Source organism: Grus americana, chromosome Z (assembly GCF_028858705.1).
Source record: "Grus americana isolate bGruAme1 chromosome Z, bGruAme1.mat, whole genome shotgun sequence".
Taxonomy (NCBI): Eukaryota; Metazoa; Chordata; class Aves; order Gruiformes; family Gruidae; genus Grus; species Grus americana.
This window is the reverse complement of record NC_072891.1, coordinates 44,657,981-44,677,743: the sequence shown is the minus strand read 5'-3', so window position 1 is coordinate 44,677,743 and position 19,763 is coordinate 44,657,981. Positions and strand designations below refer to the sequence as shown.

Below are 19,763 nucleotides of genomic sequence, written 5' to 3'. Positions count from 1 at the left end.
TGAGCCTGTGCCTTGTCAGTCAGCTCCATCTGGATGGCCTCCACCTGGATGCCATTTGAAGTGAATGGTGTTGGGGCTGGATTTCCAACAATGTAGTAGGGTGCCGCTGTTTCCCTTCAGTTAAACAAAGACGATGAAAACTTTGCTACTGAGAGCACATTCTTTGATTTGTTTCTGCTGGAACTGATGAGTGATGGAGTTGCTTAGAAAGATCTGGACGTATGCAGGTAAAATCTTTTTACAAAAGCTAATTTCATAACATTGTGTAGTGAAATAAGTGAATTTATACATAACAAAATGCATTAAGAGACACAAATTAAAAAATCCATCCTCCTCTACATTCTAGAATTAGAAAATGTTGATACAAATTATGGGTAGGTAATTGACTATGCAGAATGAAGTATATAATTTGCAAGAGGTAATTCATACAAAATAATGCGTGGAAGAGGACTCTTGTAATTAAGTAAATGCCAACTGTTTTATTGCAATGTCTTTTTTTGCATTTTTCATTAAAAATTATTAGACTGATCTTCTTTCTTTGTTTTAGGTAGAAATACAATTAACTCCTCACTGTAAAGAAAAGAAAATTTAGTGATAAATACTTTGCTTCTAAAATAAAATCCGTGAGTTCCAAACTGGGTTTTATCAACAACAGTTTGTTATAATTTTTTATTTTGAAACTTTAACAACAACAACAAAAAAGTTACAGCTGGCCCTTCTTACAACTGAGAAAATACTACTTCAGTTTGAAATGGGTAAGCTGCTTTTTGAATTACGTTTTTGCCTTAGAGGAACTTCTTGGTTTCGTCCATTTTTCTGACCTGGTTAGGTTTCATTCTATGGCGGTATTACGATTATTCCTGAATTCATGTATTTAGGGGTTTTTTTTTTACATCCATAAACTTCAAAACGTGTTACACAGTAAAGAAAACAAGCATACAAAATCAGACATTATTTATGTCTTGTCTGAGAGCCAGAACTTTCCATTTATTTAAGTAGAAATATTGGAATTTTGTTTTAATTGTGGTTTGAATTTACCTTTTTTTTTTGGTTTTTTTTTTTGAGTGGATTTACACAGAAGTAAACACTTAAAGCTACTTATGTGAATAGCTTTACACAGAGGGTCACTGTTGGGAACTGTTCGCACAAGTAAAGACACTTGTGGGATGAGGATTGAAATCCCCGGTACAAATAAACATTGTGTTTATGACTCTGCACTGCTTCTTAGTAATGTCAGTGGCTTCCTGATGGACCTAAGCACAGCTGGCAGGACTTCAGTGGTTAGATAACAGAGCAGAAGCATTGTGTTTAATCTGCTTGTGACTCTTGCTCTTCCTTGTGACAACATTCAGATAAATAGACACAGAACTCCAGAGTGAAGCAGATGCAAATAGGGAAGACACTTCACTGAATGCAAGATCTTAAAATGCTATAAATGGTTTTCCTCTCACTTGCAGAATGTTTTGTGGTCTCATTTTATGTCACTGGAGAAGGGTTAAATTGGCAGAACAAGATATGCTCTCTCTTGCTTTTTAACTTGCACAAAGAAACTAGGAATAAAAAAAGAAATCCCCTAAGCAAGCACGAGATTGGGGTATTGTGTTAGACTGAAACTGCTCACGAGCCATGGAAATCTTTGTTTGGATTAGCTTCTGCGTAACAGTGGAGTTACCAAGGAATTGGGTTAGTCAGTCATAAACTTGCAGAGCTGCAGAAATAGAAGCCATAATAATAGTGTCTGGTAGTGAAATGAGGCATCTCTGCAGTGTCTTACTTGGTTCCTAGAGCTAAGGAAGAAACTCAGGTTGTCCTGTGAGTCTGCCAATGGAGGACTCTGTATGATCATGTTTTCATGTTTTGTTGGAGTGGGGAATGTCCCTTGTTTTGCTTAATTCTTTTGCAACAGCTGCTAGTTTAATTTGATACATACTTGTTTCAATAGAAAAGAAAACTTTTGATCCAGCTTAAAAAGCAGAGTTTACCAGCTATTTGCAAGCTGACCTTCGGTGTTCAGGGATTCTGTCATTTACATGGCATTATATCCCTTGCATGTGTGTTGGGATTTGTTGTGGGATTTTAGCGGTATTAAGGTCAGATATTCAAATACAGCTTTAGGGAAAACATACCAATCTTGTCTGTGCTAATTTATCTAAGCAAATCAGAGAGTTATTCCTCAAATTATTTATGGGAATCTCCAAAAGCCTATTTTTGTGTGTGTATGTGGAATGGCTACATGATAGGACTTTGTTTAAGGCCATTTTAAAAAATACTTTTCATAGAGTATGGGTTACAAAAATCTGAAATAAAATATATCTCAGTTGAGACAGCTAGGTGTTGTATTTGAATTAGACTTAGAAAAAAGTGGCTTGTTTAACTTGGTATTCTTTCATTGAAAACAATGTATTGATTACAATCCAGGACATTTTGGTTCTCTTTCTTACACACTTTAGTGACTCTTGTTTCTGCCTGGGTTGCTGTTCTCTGACTGAGAATAGTTGATGACTTTTGGCTGAATTGTGGTATAATTATCAAAGATTTCAGCTGTAAAGCTTTTAAAAATCTGACTTGATTTTTGCTCTGAAATTCCTGTGGTCTGACATTTTTCAGTAGTCTTTCAAATAATGGCTTTTTTTTTTTTATGATGTCATTTTTTCATTTCTGGCAAACATGCTGAAATGTGGCATAAAAATATTTTTCTGAATTGCTTCAAAGTACTGTATTGGTATATCAGGGTTTGGGGTGGGGTTTTTTTCTTGTTGTGTTGGGGTGTTTTTTTGGTGGTTTTTTTTTTTTTTTTTTAAAGGATCACTTAATTGGAAAGGTATATGGCAACTGTCTGAAATTTCAGACAATGTTTTGTATTCATTATTCTGTGACCCAAATCCATTCCTGTGCTCTGTTGTGGATGACTGGCAGCTTCTAATTTAATTTATCCATATTCTTTCACAAATGAGAATGAGCTTTGGATTTAATATATTCTTTTGTAATATAATGTGTAATAAGTGTATCAAAGAACACAGGAGATGAGAAAGATCATCAGATTCTAAAGCTCAGGAGAATTTGGAGCATTGTTAGAGAAATGTGGAAAATGTTTATGGATGCTGTTTGCAGAAAAGAAAATGAACAACCATTGCCCATCCTACTTGCAACGCTATCTATTATGAGTTCAGACTTGAGGTGCTCTGTGTCACATTAAGTATTTTCCTCTGTGTATCAATTATGATCTGAATTTTTTCAAATTTGGGGTATTTAAAAAGCATAATAGTGGAACATTTACTACAGTTTTTCTTATGAGAACACTCATTATGTATGTGCCTATTTAGCCACTTCTATCCATCTTGAGTCTTTTTTTCTGGTAATGAATCACGTAGAACTTGAAGCCTGACTGAGTAGCACTATTAACTGAAGTGTGTACTAACCGAGGGTGAGGTTATTAACTAGTCCCTTTTATTTATCTGTGGAGGGCTTAAGGATTCCTAGAACATGGATTTAGCTTGGAGGCTTTTGTTCATTTGCTCTTTTTTGTTTGGTATGTTTCCATCATCTATCTTTCAAGCAAGAAAACTAGGGCATCAATTCATTTTAGAAAGAGAGCGTCGTTACAGGATTGAAAAACACTCTGTGTGCCCTAGCCTTTTATCAGATTTCTCAAGAACTCAAAAAACTTTCGTGGTTATTTAGGTGGGTGAAGCAAAGGGATTTTTAAATGAATGAGTTAGGATGTGAACCTATAGAAGTTAGTAGATTTACTGACTGCTTGTCCAGTAACACCTTCTAATGTTGTCAGACAAAAATAAGACTAGTCTGATTTCCTCATTTCCGGTGTTCAAAAAATTTGATTTCTTTGTACAGTTGTCAGTAAAATCTGTTTTCATGTTTGACTGTACCTGAGCCAACTAATAGCTGTTATTCCCCAGTTCTATTTGTAGATTCATCTTAAAACTGTGTGCAACTTGAATTTCACATCTGTGTTCAAATTTTTTCCTACTGCCTTTGTATTGAAATGTCACTGTGCAGTTTTGTCTTAATATTTTGACGGTCTTGCTTGTTGCTTAGTCACAAAAGTTTGCAGACACTTCCAAAATTTTAAGCTAGAAACTACTTCATTGAGATATGACTGTATAAGTGCAGACCTTTTTTTGTCAGTCACAGGGAGAATGGCAGTTTTCTTTCTGCACTTTTCAATCTTTGATACTGGCTTTGCCTTTTGAGGAAAGTTTTCTCTATGATGCCACTAGCATGCCCATACTTATAACTGGGTACAGTACACAAGAATGTCAGTGTATGTGTTAACCATTCTCAACAATCAACACCAAATCGGTGTTTAAATGTACTGAGGCTGGAAAGAAACAATTTCAGAAGAAAACTTGTTGCGGCTGTGTTACAGGGAAAAAGGTAGCAGTGCAGGGCACAGAGCATGAGGTTGAGCGAGCATGTACAGCAAACAGACAAATCGGGTTAGCATCCTTTGACACTGGCTTTTTAAAAATAGCAAAACAAAGTACAGAAATACCATGGCGCAGACAAGGCAGTGACATCCTCCAGGCACGTAGCAGCATATGGAAGAGTAAAGGACACATAGTGAGGGGTAAATGCATAGCAGGTAGAAGGTGGAGGAAGAAAGGAGTAGTGGAAGTGATGGCTTACACAGTAGGAAGAGAAGTAGAGCCCCCCATGTCTAGGAAAAAGAAATCTATAGAGAAAGTAGCAATTCCCTTGTGGTGGGAAGTGAATCTGGGAGGAGAGAAGGTCCATGCGGCAGGGAAGGGGATGGCCGCAGGAGCCCTGGCGCACTGGAAGGGCCACGCAGCTCTCCATCAGTGCCTTAACTGAGGGGGCTTTTTATTTCGTTAGTCTGTTTGTTCAATGATGGGAGCGAAAGGATAAGCAACTGTATCCACCACAGAATTCTTTCATAATTATAAAGATAAGAAAATAGATCAGGAGTTCACAGATTGTATTCTTTTCTAACACTCCAGTCTTGAAGCATGTGTCATTTTTTCTGTGGGAAGCAGTAGGTCTCACTGGAGGTTTCCTGAGGCCATTGCTTCCTCTGCTCTGTAGCGTGTGACCTCGGACAGGTCACGGCACTGGTTTTGCCTCAGCTGCTCCTATGTGAAATGCAGATGATAACAATGTCCAATTTTCTAAAGTATCTTGAGGAGGCAGGAGCTATCTGTTCATTTTTGCCTAGTCATGCTGTTTATGGTTTAAATTGCCTATTAGCTTCTTAATGAAAGGTTGAATAAGGCATAGCATTAAAGTTTTCAGGCAGCCATTTGGAGGAACGATTAAGTCATTTTTTTATGTAATGTGATTGCATATCCTGTGTAGTTTCTATTTTGTAGACATTAAAGAGCTAAGTTCAAGGTATTTCATGTCAGCAAAGGGTGGAATCTTGCAAACTCTCTACCTGGTCCACAGCAGAGGCATCTCAGTGCAGGACTGGGTTAGACAGGTAGAGGGAAAGAAATGCAGAGACCTGACACTGCAACATAGTAAAGCACCTTTGTCTGCTTAGAGTGGACTGTTTTAGGAGTGTAACATTGGCTTAAGCCCAATGTTAATAATCACACACATCACAATTCAGGAAAAAAAAAATCACATTAGCTGGATCAGAAGAAATGTGAAAATTCATGTAAATTCTCCATATCAGGCAGTAGATTAAGGAGAAATCATAGAATCGTAGAATCATAAAATAGTTTGAGTTGGAAGGGACCTCAAAGATCATCTAGTTTCAACCCGCCTGCCATGGACAGGGACACCCTCCACTAGACCACGTTGCCCCAAGCCCCATCCAGCCTGGCCTTGAACACTTCCAGGGAGGGGGCATCCACAGCTTCCCTGGGCAACCTGTTCCAGGGCCTCACCACCCTCACAGTAAAGAATTTCTTCCTGACATCTAATCTAAATCGACCCTCCTTCAGCTCGAACCCATTACCCCTTGTCCTGTCACTACACTCCCTGATAAACAGTCCCTCTCCAGCTTTCCTGTAGGCCCCTTCAGGTACTGGTAAGCCGCAATTAGATCTGAATGAAACACAGTATTGAGATTGAAGAAAGCAGAAATAAAGAATGAGATTGTTAACTAAACATCATATGGACAGTAAGTTTCCTTAAGGCTATATTCACCCAGTGACAATGCAAAGATGAAAACACTTCTTTCAGTCATTTGGGCATTTCTTCCTTGTACTGTAGTGCTGTCTGGGAATTAAGGATCAGGTCTCTCTTGTTGTGGGCATTGCGTAAGGATCTGCTAGAATTGCTTGCAAACTTGGGGGACAGAAAAAAGCACATGCTGTTTTAAAATTCCATATGTAAATGGGTATCTGTTATGCCAGTATAGCATCAGGTGGAAATATGGTTGCTAGTAATAGATTAAATGTTATAAATGTGCAGCTATTAGAGTAGCATGAGTTTTCCTGAGGCAGGACCAGGGATGATATTTTCTTAACGAATCAGTTTGTGAATGTGCAGATCACTAATCTGCTGCATCTTTTAGAAGAGATGAATGCTCAAATCCTTGTCCTTATCTGAATAACAACAAATTTCACGTGCCATTTTCTTTGACGCTTTGATTAGATTTTTTTTAAATTTATAGACAGCAAGTTCAGAAGACTGAGAATAATGTATCAATTCTTTCTCTTTTTACAGAGGGAAACTAAAGGTCAGTTTCTCATAGATCACATCTGCAACTATTACAGCTTGCTGGAGAAAGACTATTTTGGCATTCGATACGTTGACCCTGAGAAGCAGAGGGTATGTATATGAACTCTGACTACATTTCCTTTTAAGTAATGCTAAATTGATTTTTAAAAAAAAACCCAAAAAACCGACAAACAAGCAGGCAAGTTCTAATGCAAAGTTATGTATCTCTGAGGGTTTATAGTCTAGCCATAATCCATAGAGGTTCCTAAAGTGCCATTATTAAATTAATTTTCCCCTCAGTTCATGTCTTTAGTTTCAGGTAAATTGATATATTCTGATTTGTTTAGTTCCCCTGGGTACTGAAGATAGGAAAGATCTATGGGCATGACTCAGAGGTACCACAGGGTAGCTCTAGGCTCTGGCACTACAGTGGAATTTGGGATTTCTGTTTCTCTGTAGAGTATACTTCTTGGGAGATGTAGGCAGGAATCTTATGGAGTTTAACAGCTAAAAGCAGTCATTCCGTTCCACTTTTCACAGGGCACATGGACTTAGCTATCTGTAATACACAAAATAGGTATGATTTGTCAGGTTGTGGGACGTTCTTCAGGCTAGTTCTCCTTACAAGCACCTACATTTCTACAATTAAATGTACAGGCCTGTGCTCTAGGAATTTGTGTGGACAGTGATTAGTCATCTCTTTTAGGTGGAAGGTGATCCTGCAGGTTGTATTGTCCGGGTGATTTGCTATGGCTACTCCCTGTTTGGTTTCAGATGTCTGTTACTGTTTGAGAGAAGAAAGGGTGGTCAACACAGGAAGCAGAAGTCCTCAGACAGTGAAATTCAGAACTGCTTCTTCACTGTGTGGTCCTGCTGGTCTCACGATTAAGACTTAAATATGATTTCAAATATCATGGGGGCATATACTGGCATTTAATCTCTGGAAGTGATCAGCAGTTTGAAACTGCTATGATTCAGGAGGAGAAAAACATTTTGCTGGGTATCTCTTGCTACAACCTATTAAGTTTTTTAAAAATCACTGGAATTAGGGAATCACCCTCTGCTCAACCTTATAATACTGCAGTAGCTTTGCAAAGCTGTAGCAGATCATTTCCATTGCATCCTCCTTTTAAAATTAAAATAATTAGCAGAATAATTAGCAGTTATTCTGACCAGTGTACTTAATTCTTCACAATGATTAAAATTAGAGGTGTTCACCTGGTTGGAATTGATAGATCAATCTGGATTAGACTATAATTAGGTAGAACTTAATGAATACTTACTTTTATTGGGCCCTTCTCTGGCAGTTACTCAAAAATTGCTATAGAAAGGTTGTTTTATTTAACAGCAATCAAGTGGTTTTAATTTTTTTCTCAGAAAAAAATCACTTTTTTAAAGTGATGCTTCAGAAAAAACTCTAAAAACCCACTCCCATTGAGATGCCTGTTCTGTCATACCTTATGTGGGTCCCATGTTTCAAAAAGCTGTTAACCATGTTGACAAATTTGCTGCAGTACCTTATTCTTGTTGGATGTACAGTTGTTCTTTTACATCTTGTAGTATAGCTAATTCTGTGTTAAGTTTATGGAAGATTGTAGTTTATACTGAAGCGCAAGTTTTCTCTTGGATAGTAGAAAAAGACAATCTGAGAAAACATTTATGGTCTTACCTAAAAAATCTTAGATCTTCATTTCCCTTTATATCCATCAATTAAGAATACTGTGGCCATCCTGTGTAGTAGGATGGCTTGTATCAACTGGCCCACTCTTCAGCTGGATTTCATTTAGCAAACTTCTCAAGCTTACATTTTCCATGCATGCATTTTTAAATGCTGATTTATAGTTACTCATGTTTTTAAGCATATGGATAGCTTCTCTAATTGGGTATTAGTTCATGGTTTTAAACTCTCTCATGAATTAGGACATGAATTATAAGGGACATTTCTTTATACAGACTTAAATGCTCTGCGTGATGAGTTGGAGTCAACATACATTTTTCTCTTAGATTTATTACAATTCAGCAAAATAAGCCATTTTTACAGGCAGTATCTTCTATTGTCCCTTTGTCCTGTTCTTTTGTTTGTTTGTTTGTTTGTTTGGGTTTGTTTTTTTTTTTAAGATTGCATTTCCGAATATTTATAAATAAAATGGTTTCCCTCAGAGCAGATATTTCCTCTACAACAAACCCTATCCTAAGGACTAAACTACTGAGAAATGTTAAAACAAAGGAATACTGTTTTTATGTCATCTAGCTCTTTTCAATCTCTGATCTTGCTGAGGTTCACTTACCTGAGTCTTGTCTTTGTGTCAGATAGAGATGCATGAATACCTCCCAGTCAGATGCAGGAAGACTGTGAAACTATAATTACAATTCTTCTCCCATCAACAGAAGACTATTCTGATCTTTTTCTGATCTTAAAGAAACTTATTAACCAACAATCTCCTGGTAACATAACAAGTATGGGACTTTATGAATAATTATGCTGGGGTCTAGGCATTTTAGCTAGATAAAGTTCATGAGTAAATGGCTCAGTAGAAACCTAGAGGAAATCATGATTTTTGAAATGATGAGGTAGGTGGTGGCTTTTCCCACAGTTTTGTATTTTAGCAGTTGTGAGCTTAGCTGCCTGAAATTCACGTTAACAAAACCCCCTCAAATTACAGAGGAGTATTTGTTTAGGTATGTGGTTATAGAGATAAGCTGTAGCAAGAATAAAGTGTAGTGGGTCACAGGAGGAATATCACATCATCGTAGCCATCTTACAGGAAGGACTACTTAGAGCTCTGGGGAAGAGATCTCCAAAGCTCCATGGAGTTCTTGCAGGTCCCACCAGGTAAAAAGGGAGACCCATTTCCTGCAGTACATCCTTATGGGTTGGCTAGATGCATTACAAAACAGAAACAGTAGCTCAGTAACGATCTGTAGGTGGAATTCACCAAGAGCTTTTTTCTAAAGTTCTGGTGAATTGACTGAGAACAGTTGCTCTGAAGGGAGGTGATAATTCATCCTAAATCAGTTCAACAATGTGTGTGACAATATACTTCAGTGCCTTGTAGGCAAATAATGAGATGTGGGACAATGAATAAAATGAATATTGACTGGTCTGGTTTCGGTAATAAGTCACCAACACAATGTGGATATGATAAAAGACAGCACTTTGTTTACCCCTTCTTAGGATTGTATTTTCAGGAAAGTATTAATGTCATTACACCCTAATGAGACCTCAGCTATTCTGATCTAGATGTCTGCATTTAAGAAAGATTCAATTCAGCTGAACTGGGAGAAGGAGTATTAGAAAGATAAAGAGAATGGAGAGCTTGTTTTTTAGATGACATTAAGAAGACCATAACCCATTTAGTGCAGTAAAACAAAGGATAAGAGGATATGGTTATACATGCATCCGAGTGTAAAGTAGAAAGAAAAAGAAAGTTTAAGCAAGAGAGGTGGTTTCTTAATTAAGGCAATGAGAGGTGCAGCATCTGGAACAGCCATAATAGAGGCAACGGGGCAAAATTTTTAACTAGATTTGCAGAGAATTTTGAGAGATCTCTGTAATTTTATGGAAAGGGTTTATATTAAACATTGACAGAGATAGAAACTAGGCACCATCTTCTGAAGTTTCTTTCAAAGAATATGTAATAAAAGCTGAAACAAGAAAGCATAACTTTTTTTAGGAGAGTTGTTGATTCTGATGCAGGTAGTGTCTAATTCATGTTGCTTTGCCCATTCTCTTGAAAGTGTTGAATGCCTCTGTTGTAGTTTATATTCCACCTCGTAGTCTCTGTCTTTGTGCAGAAAGGGCTATATCTGTGGTTCCAAATGAAACTGCCAAAATCATTCATTTAATTCTGGCTTTTAGTGAATTATTCTTGATTGGCTCTTTGAATAGTTAAGCTATATGAGCTAATAGAGTATTATTATATAGTGTGCACACACATACATACATATATATATAAATATTATGCCAAATTACTCCTGCTGGCATTTAGTCTACCAGTGATGCTTGCCTCCCTTTTATTTGTGTGTATTTTTTGTGCAAAGGTTGCAGAGTTGCTCCAAAGCTAATTTGCAGTCCTTTTGTTTTGTAATCTATTGAGGGAGCTCAAGCAGGCAAAAATACCAGCTTTAATTCATCCTAAATGTCTTCTTTCAGAGAATGCTACCAAACTGTAGCATTTTGACTTAGGAGTGTTGAAACATTTGACTGAGTTTGAGAATTTAAAAAATGAAATGTTTCAATATTTCAGATGTTTCAAATTAAATGTTTCAATATTTGTGTTCAGAACATTCAGAACTTATGACTATGTGAAAAATGTAGATAATTGAGCTAATTGCCTTAGGTTGGAACAAAATTTTGAAATGTGGGAAAACTGTGGTGGGAAACAGCTGTTGTTTTTATGGGTTATTTTTCTAGTAAGTTGTAATGTATACTTCTTCTTTCCCCCAGCCCCGCTTTTATAATAATCCTTTCCTTCTGCATAAGAAAACATGTGTGGATATTTTAGGCATACTTAAACTTTGTACGCTTTTCTGTAGTTTCAATTTTCTATTCCAGACAAAAATTCTAGAAGACAGTCTTAACGGAAGGCAGCACGGTAGCTTTTATATATCTGTGGATATACAGGAGAGTAGGAATGCCAATGACCTCAAATTGAACTATTAGTTAAAGAGTCTAGGTTCTACACTGTATCTGCTGTTTTATCTTCTAGCATCACATCTGGATATTCCTTTGGGGAAACTGTGCCTTAGGGTAGCTTCAAAAAAGCCAGGATTGTACTAAAACTGTGCAGTGAATTGCAGTATGCCATTGTGTGTGTAATGGCATTATGCTGGGAACATATGAGTTCCTAGTGTCTATATATTAACTGTTGAAATTTTCACGTGGATTTCTGAGAAAACTAGGTATATGGGATCCCATTGCCTTTCTCTGTAACTCTCTGTAACTTTTGAAGCCAGTTTTGGTGAAATTTGTCTGGGGAGATAGGTCTCAAACATTAAGTTCCAGTAAGGTTTCATGAAGATAAGCTGCCACATTGGTGGGTAAAACCGTATTATTATTCTCACTGAGGAAAACGTGGCAAACCCACTCCATAGGGAATCTAGAGAGAGCTGGGAGAGGGAGACACTGTACGAACCCAGAAACCATAATTTGGAGCTTGTGTTTTTTAGAAATAAGTAGTTTCAAACAGGAGACATACCTGGAGGAGGTGTTACTATGATATTGAGGCCAGTTATCACACTCTCACCCTTGAGGAAATGCAGCATGGCTAATTCTGTGCCAGATATCGTGGGTTGACTGAGCACCTTTTCTGTGGTTTTTTGGGCTGATAGAAGATAGGAATAGGATGAAATAATGCAGCTACTGTTCAGCATCTCTCTCTAGAGAGGATCCCTTGTTGAGAGAGACCACTGGTTCGAGGGCAATGGAGGTCTGGGCTAAAGGAAGAGGGTAGTGTGGTGAAATTTATTCTTTATATCCCTTCAGGAGGACATCTGAGCAGGGATTTAAAGTTGGAAATACTCATTTCCTTTTTTTTACCCCAATGGGTGGATTTGAGCACATGCTTGTGATTACGTTTCTGAATGTGAAAGTATGAGGTGGTAGCTAGGCAGGAATACCTTGGAGCTACCCATGGGGTAGATTGGAAGTGTTAGGTGTTATGAAAAGTTTTTGTAGGACCCTGAAGCAACTGTGAATTCTCACCAGTCATTATAGAAATGTTTGAGAGCATAATCACCCTGAAGCATTAAGATGCTTTGTCATTTGGATGTGCTGCAGAGTAGTCTGGGAGCAGCACAGCAGCGCAGTGGTTTTAGTTCTGCGCATGTATGCCTGTCAGTATGAAAACAAAGCTTTCAAATCAGTAAAATTGCTTTATGAATACACTCCCACTATGCAGCTGATCTTGAATGTTAGCTGTGAATACACTGGGATTTTCTGACTTCTCCAGAGCACAGAGCCTGGCTCTGTGCATTGTTAGAAAGATGACATTGTGCACTATGGATTTGCCGGGCTCCTGCCAATCTGCCCCTAGAGAGCTGTTGCAAATATAATTCTCGTTTTGCTTTCAAGCTTAGATACGCTGAAAACTGGTAGGCATCTCTACACACAGGTATTTTTTTTGTCAGATTACATGTTTATTTCAATAGTAAGGCTGCTGGGGAGTCTCATTTGTATTTTAGAGTGCGGCACTTCCAGTGGACCTGGACAGAGTATTTGTTTAATCCTATAACCTAAGTTGTTCAGCATTGTCCCAGTATTTACTAGTGAAGGAAACTGGAACCTGTTGTCTGTGAGTAATGAATTTCTTTATCACAGAGTAGTAGTTCTATTTTTAGTGGGACATGCACACAAAATGTACAGCAGTGCCTCATCAGAGAGACCTTTTGAAAGGGTCATCAAGTCTTGGGTGCAGCTGATCTCTGCTTTAGCAACAACAGCTATTTAATACATGTTCTTTAAAATGTGCAGTTAGTCCTATGTGAGGGCAGTGAAGGTTGGCAGAAAGAGACAACAGATAATTTGCAACCTCAGTTTAACAAAGCTATGTCTTTGTGTAATGACTTGTAAGGCTCCACACAGCTATGTAAAGACAGCTATCTGGGAGCTCTCCAGTCTCTTTGAGGGGGTACAGCAGAATTATTATAGGCTGAAAACCAGAGTGACTGAGCCATAAGTTAATTAAAATTTTAATGCTTCTTTGTGCATATGAATCTCTCCTCCTGGACAGAGTTATCATAAAAATTACGTGTTTTTGCACAAAGACTTACTGTTACCCTGCTTGGTGTTTGCATTTCAGATCATGCTGTTTCAAAACTATGTAGTAGAACTGGAAAAGGAAAAAAGGCGGCCATGAGAATGATATCAAGCAGGAATGGATTTCATATGGAGAGAGATGGATTAGACTAGAGTAATTCAGCTAGGAAGAGGGTTGAGAGAGAGAGAGAAAGACAATGAGCAACAGAGAATGAGAGAACAATATGATGCAAAATGGCTTGGAGATGATGATCAGGGAGAGATTGCCTTGTAGTTCTTAGAACTAAAATGCTCGGAAAGCAATTGGCATCAAGAAACAGTTTTAAAAATACCATACCTAGTCATAAAATTCATTGTTGTAACTGCCAAAAATATGAAAAGACTTACAACCAAATTGTAACAAAGGCTGTTGGGAAAAGCTCAGTGAACACAATGGGAACTACTACTCTTGTTCTTTCTCTAAGTGTTTGCTTCAGGCCATTTTCAGGGACAAAGTGCTGAGTTAAATGGATTCTTGCTTTTACCAGTAGAGGTGCATTTATGTACTAAACAAAATCTTGGCACAGATGAATAGTAGTGTGAATATATATATATATTCACTTAATTCAGCAGTAATGCTACTAAGTGAAATATCCTGTGTGAAGATTAGTAATCTTGTAAAACAAATCATTCTGCAGGCTATTTTAATAAAAAATAAAGATGATTTTTCTATCAATTTTGAACGTGTTGGCTGTAAGCATGTGGTAGATCATGCATACATCAATATATGCAGATGTTATGGCCAGATGTTCAACTGATGTAGAGGTTATGGATCATTTGAGCTACTCCAACTTACAGCATTGGAGTTTCTCTGAATATTTTAGTGTAATAGGAATAGCAGAGTAATATTTTAGTGTAATAGGAATAACAGAGTGAGAATTTGGAAATTTGTTTAATAAATTCCAGCTCAGAATCATACAAAGAGTGATTCTGTTCCAGTGTATGGTACTATTTCTGGACCAGATTAATTTTTGAAATAGTGATGTACATTGTTTCTTCCTGCTTAGCGTACCAGAGCTGATAACCCTGGTTTTGGGAACAGTACAGAGGAACAGCTCCTTTGCTGCAATAGAACAATATTGATATTCTTGGTATAGAGGTTCTTGAAGGCATGAAAAAATGGTGTCAGCCTCAGGGCATGAACAAGGAGACATGCAGGGTGCCCTGGGTCATTTGGCATCTATTGTGCTGGTATAGAGGGGGAATCCAATTAGTTCTGCTGTCTAAGCTTCCATTAGCTTTGGATACCGTTAGTATTTTTTTTGAGTCTGACTTTCGGCAGGCAATGACCTGGTACAAGTCAGTGCCTTGAGGCTAAAGCAAATTGATTTTTCTTTCATTCAAGGAAAAGGTTAGGTATTAATTTCCAAGATTAATATAGGGTTGAGGTTTAAATAAAATTAATTTTATTACTTTTCTAGCAGTGTTTCAGTGCATATCTCCATTCTCCTGATCTCTTCTCTCCATTAAAAAAAGTTTTCAAATCCAGTCCTTGCCCGGCTAGAATATTCTTGTGACATCTGCAGGTTCTTCTGATTCTGTTTTACTGTGTGCACATCTGAGCACTTGACTGAGTATTGCTTGCTGAGGGAGATTTAAATATTCACAGCATTTGGCCACTTTTGGTTGTCCCTCCATTACTGCTCCTCTTGCAAACACAGGAACTAAATCAAAAGCCTCTTGTGCTGGAGGAGGGGAGAGACTTTTCACTGAATTCATTGGACTTCTGATTGGTCTCGTCCCGAGCACCTGCTTTTGGCTTGGCAGCTTTTTAGGAGGTGGGCTTGGCTTATGCCAGTCTTATGCAGGAGTCCATAGGAAGAGGAGACTGGAGCATGCACCTTTACACCGTAGAGTGGCTGTTGCAATATAGAGGAAGAAGAGCGTGGGGATACTAATGACACCTGACCCCTTACAAGGGCTGTAAGAATAGATACAAGATATTATGCACTCTTTCTTGCTCACTTCTTATTCTAAAACCCTTAACCCTGTGCTACACTGAGATCAATCTCAGTCCTGTCTGAGCTTCTCAGTGAATAAATTTGTTTGAAAGAGGTTGTTGGCTGAAATGTCTTTACTAAAAGCATATCAGTGTTTGTGGAGTTAAACTGGCTTTCTAGAGTGGTGCTTTTACCCTTGCTTGGTGTCCTTGCTCATCCTGAGCTTTTGTTGTGGAAGCTGGTAGCACATCAGCTGCTCAGCATTTGTGGGTAAGCAAGAACACACCTGGCCTCACTAATGACTACTCAGTGCCACTTAAAGGCAGATCGGAGGTGAGGGCTCTATTTACAAAGTAAAAATTGCACTAGTCTGAAACACAGCATGCAGTCACAATGAAACCTTAGTCAGAAGGCAATTTTCAGCATATTTTAGGATAGCAGGACCAAAAGTGATATCCATAATAGTTTGCTTACTCACCACTGACACTTGAAACACCAAGACTCGGTAGCTATCCCATGACCGACCTTCAGGATCTCTATTATCTTTGTCTCTGCCTTCTGCTTCTGTGAGGACAGCTGCCTGACTGCCTAGATATCCAGCTGCTACCCAAACCTCTTTCGGCAAAAGAGATTAGAAATTGTCAGTGCTGAACATTAATCTCTTCACAGGATCCTTGGTAATAGGTGTTAGCTGGATTAGGATCAAAATCTTTTCTTGTCCATTGGGCAACAACCATGTTGCTAACGTGCCATCAAAGAAATGGGACACACAGCCTCCGCAGGAATGGTTTCTGATGATCGTTAAGTACTATCTAATATAAAGCCAAACTGGTTTGAGGGTGTCAGCCATCATCCAATTAAAGCAACCTTTATGGACAACATTGTGAAATACATGAGGCAAGAATGAAACTGTGTAAGATTGTTGGGTTTTCTTTCTCCTCCTAGTTTGCACATTTTACTGCAAGGGGAGAAATTAAAGATTCTTGCTTCTGGTACCAAGGTTATGTCTAATTTGTTTTGTTTGTGTATTTTATTTGTCTTATGAGGTGTTAGCCTTACGAGAAAGAATTGGAAATGCCTGTGGTCTGTTCCTGCAAGGCACTGTGGCATGCAGTAGTAATGAAATTTTTTTGCAGTTGAAGATTTAAAATGCTTTTAAAATTTGGTCTGACAAGCTAACTCAAAATGTTGTATTTTCCTTTCACCTGAGGATTTTTTTCTTTTTCAGCAAAATTGTTAAAAAAAAGATTGATACATGCAAAAAACATTTTGCAAAGCTAGATGCTTTTCAATTGAAAATTCCTGCAGAAACTCTTCTATTAATTTATAGGAACCCTAATCTGGTCCTAGCTATAACAGCTAATTAATCTTGGAATAAATATAGCATGAATACTCTATAGTAGAGATGAGGCACAGTTATTAATTATTAACAGTCAATGCTGTAAGGCTGGAAGATAAGTACTCAAGGGAAAATCTTTCCTAAAACTTAAATTGAAATATGCAAACAAATATAGGGGTGGCTATTTTCAGAAGTATTAGCAATGACTAGGTGTTTATCTTCTCCTGACACTCAGAGAGCATTAAGCACCTAATTGCTGTGTCTTTGAAAATCTCCACGAATTAGAAAGTAACTGCTCAATTTTCTGGAAGATTCAGCTGAATTGCCTACACGATTGCAATCTTCCACCAACAGAAGGTCACCACAGAAATCTGAGCTTCTAAAAACTGCCTGTCAGCTCCTTGACTTCCAAGTGAAAGTCTAGACTGCTTAATTGCCCAGTGTCTTTTCAATTCATTTTTAACCCATGAAAGTCAGGTCTTAGTGAAACATGTTTGCTTTTGGACATGTTAGCTAAATCTGTGTTCCTGGGGTTTTGGTGCACTGCATGAAGAATTTCATCCATGTTTCCCCTTTTTCATTATTCATATGGTGAATTATAAGGGTTTCATATTTGCAAATTGGCTTTTTTACCCCTGACTTTCTGTTAGAATAGGTAATTGACTTTTTCAAACACCTGTAAATGCTGATCTGGTCTGCTAACATTTCAGCCTGGCCTTTCAAAAAGAAATATCAAACAAATTGTGTTGTGCTCCTGCTCAATAAAAATAGTGAGATACCTCTTAACTCTCAGTTCCCTGGGAACAGTACAGCACGGCTCACTATCCAAGTTCCTCTTTGCTGTCTGAATGTTCAGCCAGGATTGCCTAGATCCTGGTGGAGGTGGGGTGGGCGTGTGAAGAGGTTATTGAAAGTAAACTGGCATTTCTGTTTGTCTTGACTGGTTTCCTATCTGCGAATTAATTCTGGATTATATATCTATAAAATACTGCAGACTGTATCAGATTTCTTAAATTGCATTACCTTTTTATGAACAACCCTCACTCCCCTTTATTCACAGCGAAATGTATAAATAATGTATGTATGTGACCTAAAAAAAGAATGAAATGAGCTAGATATTTCTGGTACGTTGATGAAACAGTCATTGCTTTCTCAATGCAGTTTCTTTCTTCTTTTCCTCAAAAAAGAAAGATAGTGGGGAGAGAGAGGAGGTGAAGAAGTGGTGTGGGATTGTTTTTTATTGTCATCGTTGGTTCACGTTTGGGGTTGCTGGGTTTTTGTTTTGTTTGTTTTTTGAGTGCTAGGGTTCCATATCAGTCTCTCAGTGATAAGTGAGCTTCAAACAGAAATAGATACTAATGCTTATCTCAATATTGCTCTAAACTATATGCACAAGTTTCTGAGCAGTCATAGTGTATAAGCTGCAGATATTTGAAAATGTTCTTTCCAAGGTATTTGTTTTGTCAGAAGTTCTGGTCCAGAAAACTAAGTTACGCTACCCCTGATTTTGACTAAGTTCTTGAGACATCGTGATTTTTAACATAACAATTTTCTGTCACCTATTAACAATTCCTACAAAATATCTTCCCCATGCCTTTCTCTGTAGTAGAATTACTGTAAGTTATGAGGAAAAGTAGTAGCTGATGTTGGATATTTTAAGTATTACATATGACTTGAAGAATGCTAGATTTTCTTTTTGCAGAAGACCGTAGAATTTTAGAGCTAGAATGAAAAGAGTTAAAAATGAAACCCGTTAGTGCAAGGCCTTCCAGTGTCGATTATGCTTATTAAAGCTGAATACTCTGCTTTTTTGACCAGCTGCTTCTGCAGCACAAATCTCATTTTAGTGTGGAGATTTTTTGCTTACAGGAAAAATCCTAGTACAAATGCTGTTTGCTGTGGTCAGAAGTGGCACTTGAATATCAGCATGTTCTTTTGTCAATCAAATCATCCTCCTGAACAGTTCAGCTAGTGTTAGCAGGGGATGTGCTAAGGCTCTTAACTAAAATGTGAGCCTAGCTTTTTGTCACAGAAGCATCTGAATTTATTTTCCAGGAGAATAAAAAATGCAAGTTTTCCTGCCATTGCAGTCTTTCCCTGGAAAGTTATACACCAACTGACATGCATCCAGCTCAACAGCTGGCATGAGAAGCTCACAATGTGCGCTTGCAGCCCAGAAAGTCAACTGCATCAAAAGAAGTGTGACCAGCAGGTCGAGGGAGGTGATCCTGCCCCTCTACTCCGCTCTTGTGAGACCCCACCTGGAGTACTGCGTCCAGCTCTGGGGGCCCCAGTACAAGAGGGACGTGGAGCTGTTGGAGAGAGTCCAGAGGAGGCCACAAAGCTGATCAGAGGGCTGGAGCACCTCTCCTGTGAGGACAGGCTGAGAGAGTTGGGGTTGTTCAGCCTGGAGAAGAGAAGGCTCCGGGGAGATCTAATTGTGGCCTTCCAGTACCTAAATGGGGCCTACAGGAAAGATGGAGAGGGACTGTTTATCAGGGAGTGTAGTGACAGGACAAGGGGTAATGGGTTTAAGCTAAAAGATGGTAGATTTAGATTAGATGTTAGAAAGAAATTCTTTACTGTGAGAGTGGTGAGGCACTGGAACAGGTTTCCGAGAGAAGCTGTGGATGCCCCCTCCCTGGGAGGTGTTCAAGGCCAGGAGGGTGTCCCTGGCCATGGCAGGGGGGTTGGAACTAGATGCTCTTTGAGGTCCCTTCCAACCTAAACCATTCTATAGTTCTATGATTCTGTGGTTCTATCCATACCTCTCTGTTGTGCATTGACTGTCCGTAGCGTAAACATTTAATGGAAAAGTATAGTCTTTTTCCCTTCAGATTTTTAATTCTTGCTAGAAAAGAACAATAGCTTGTGTTCTGAGGGTGCTGACTGAGAACAGTAATTTACACATGCTTTAGTTATACGAACTGTAGAAGACAACATTAATGAATAGACGATGTTAACGTTTCTAAATAGTCTGTTCTACTGTCCAGTATGATCGTTCTTCTGGAAAAAAATGGCTGAAAGCATAAGACTGGAA

General features: G+C 38.3%; 1 protein-coding gene across 1 annotated transcript in view; it reads left to right on the top strand.

Annotated features, from left to right (window-relative positions):
* Positions 1-19,763, top strand: part of FRMD3 (FERM domain containing 3) — a 146,072-nt gene that overhangs the window by 55,791 nt on the left and 70,518 nt on the right. Inside the window, exon 2 of the mRNA XM_054810791.1 lies at positions 6,655-6,759. Coding sequence (XP_054666766.1) covers positions 6,655-6,759 — 105 coding nt within the window. The remainder of the gene's footprint in view (positions 1-6,654; positions 6,760-19,763) is intronic.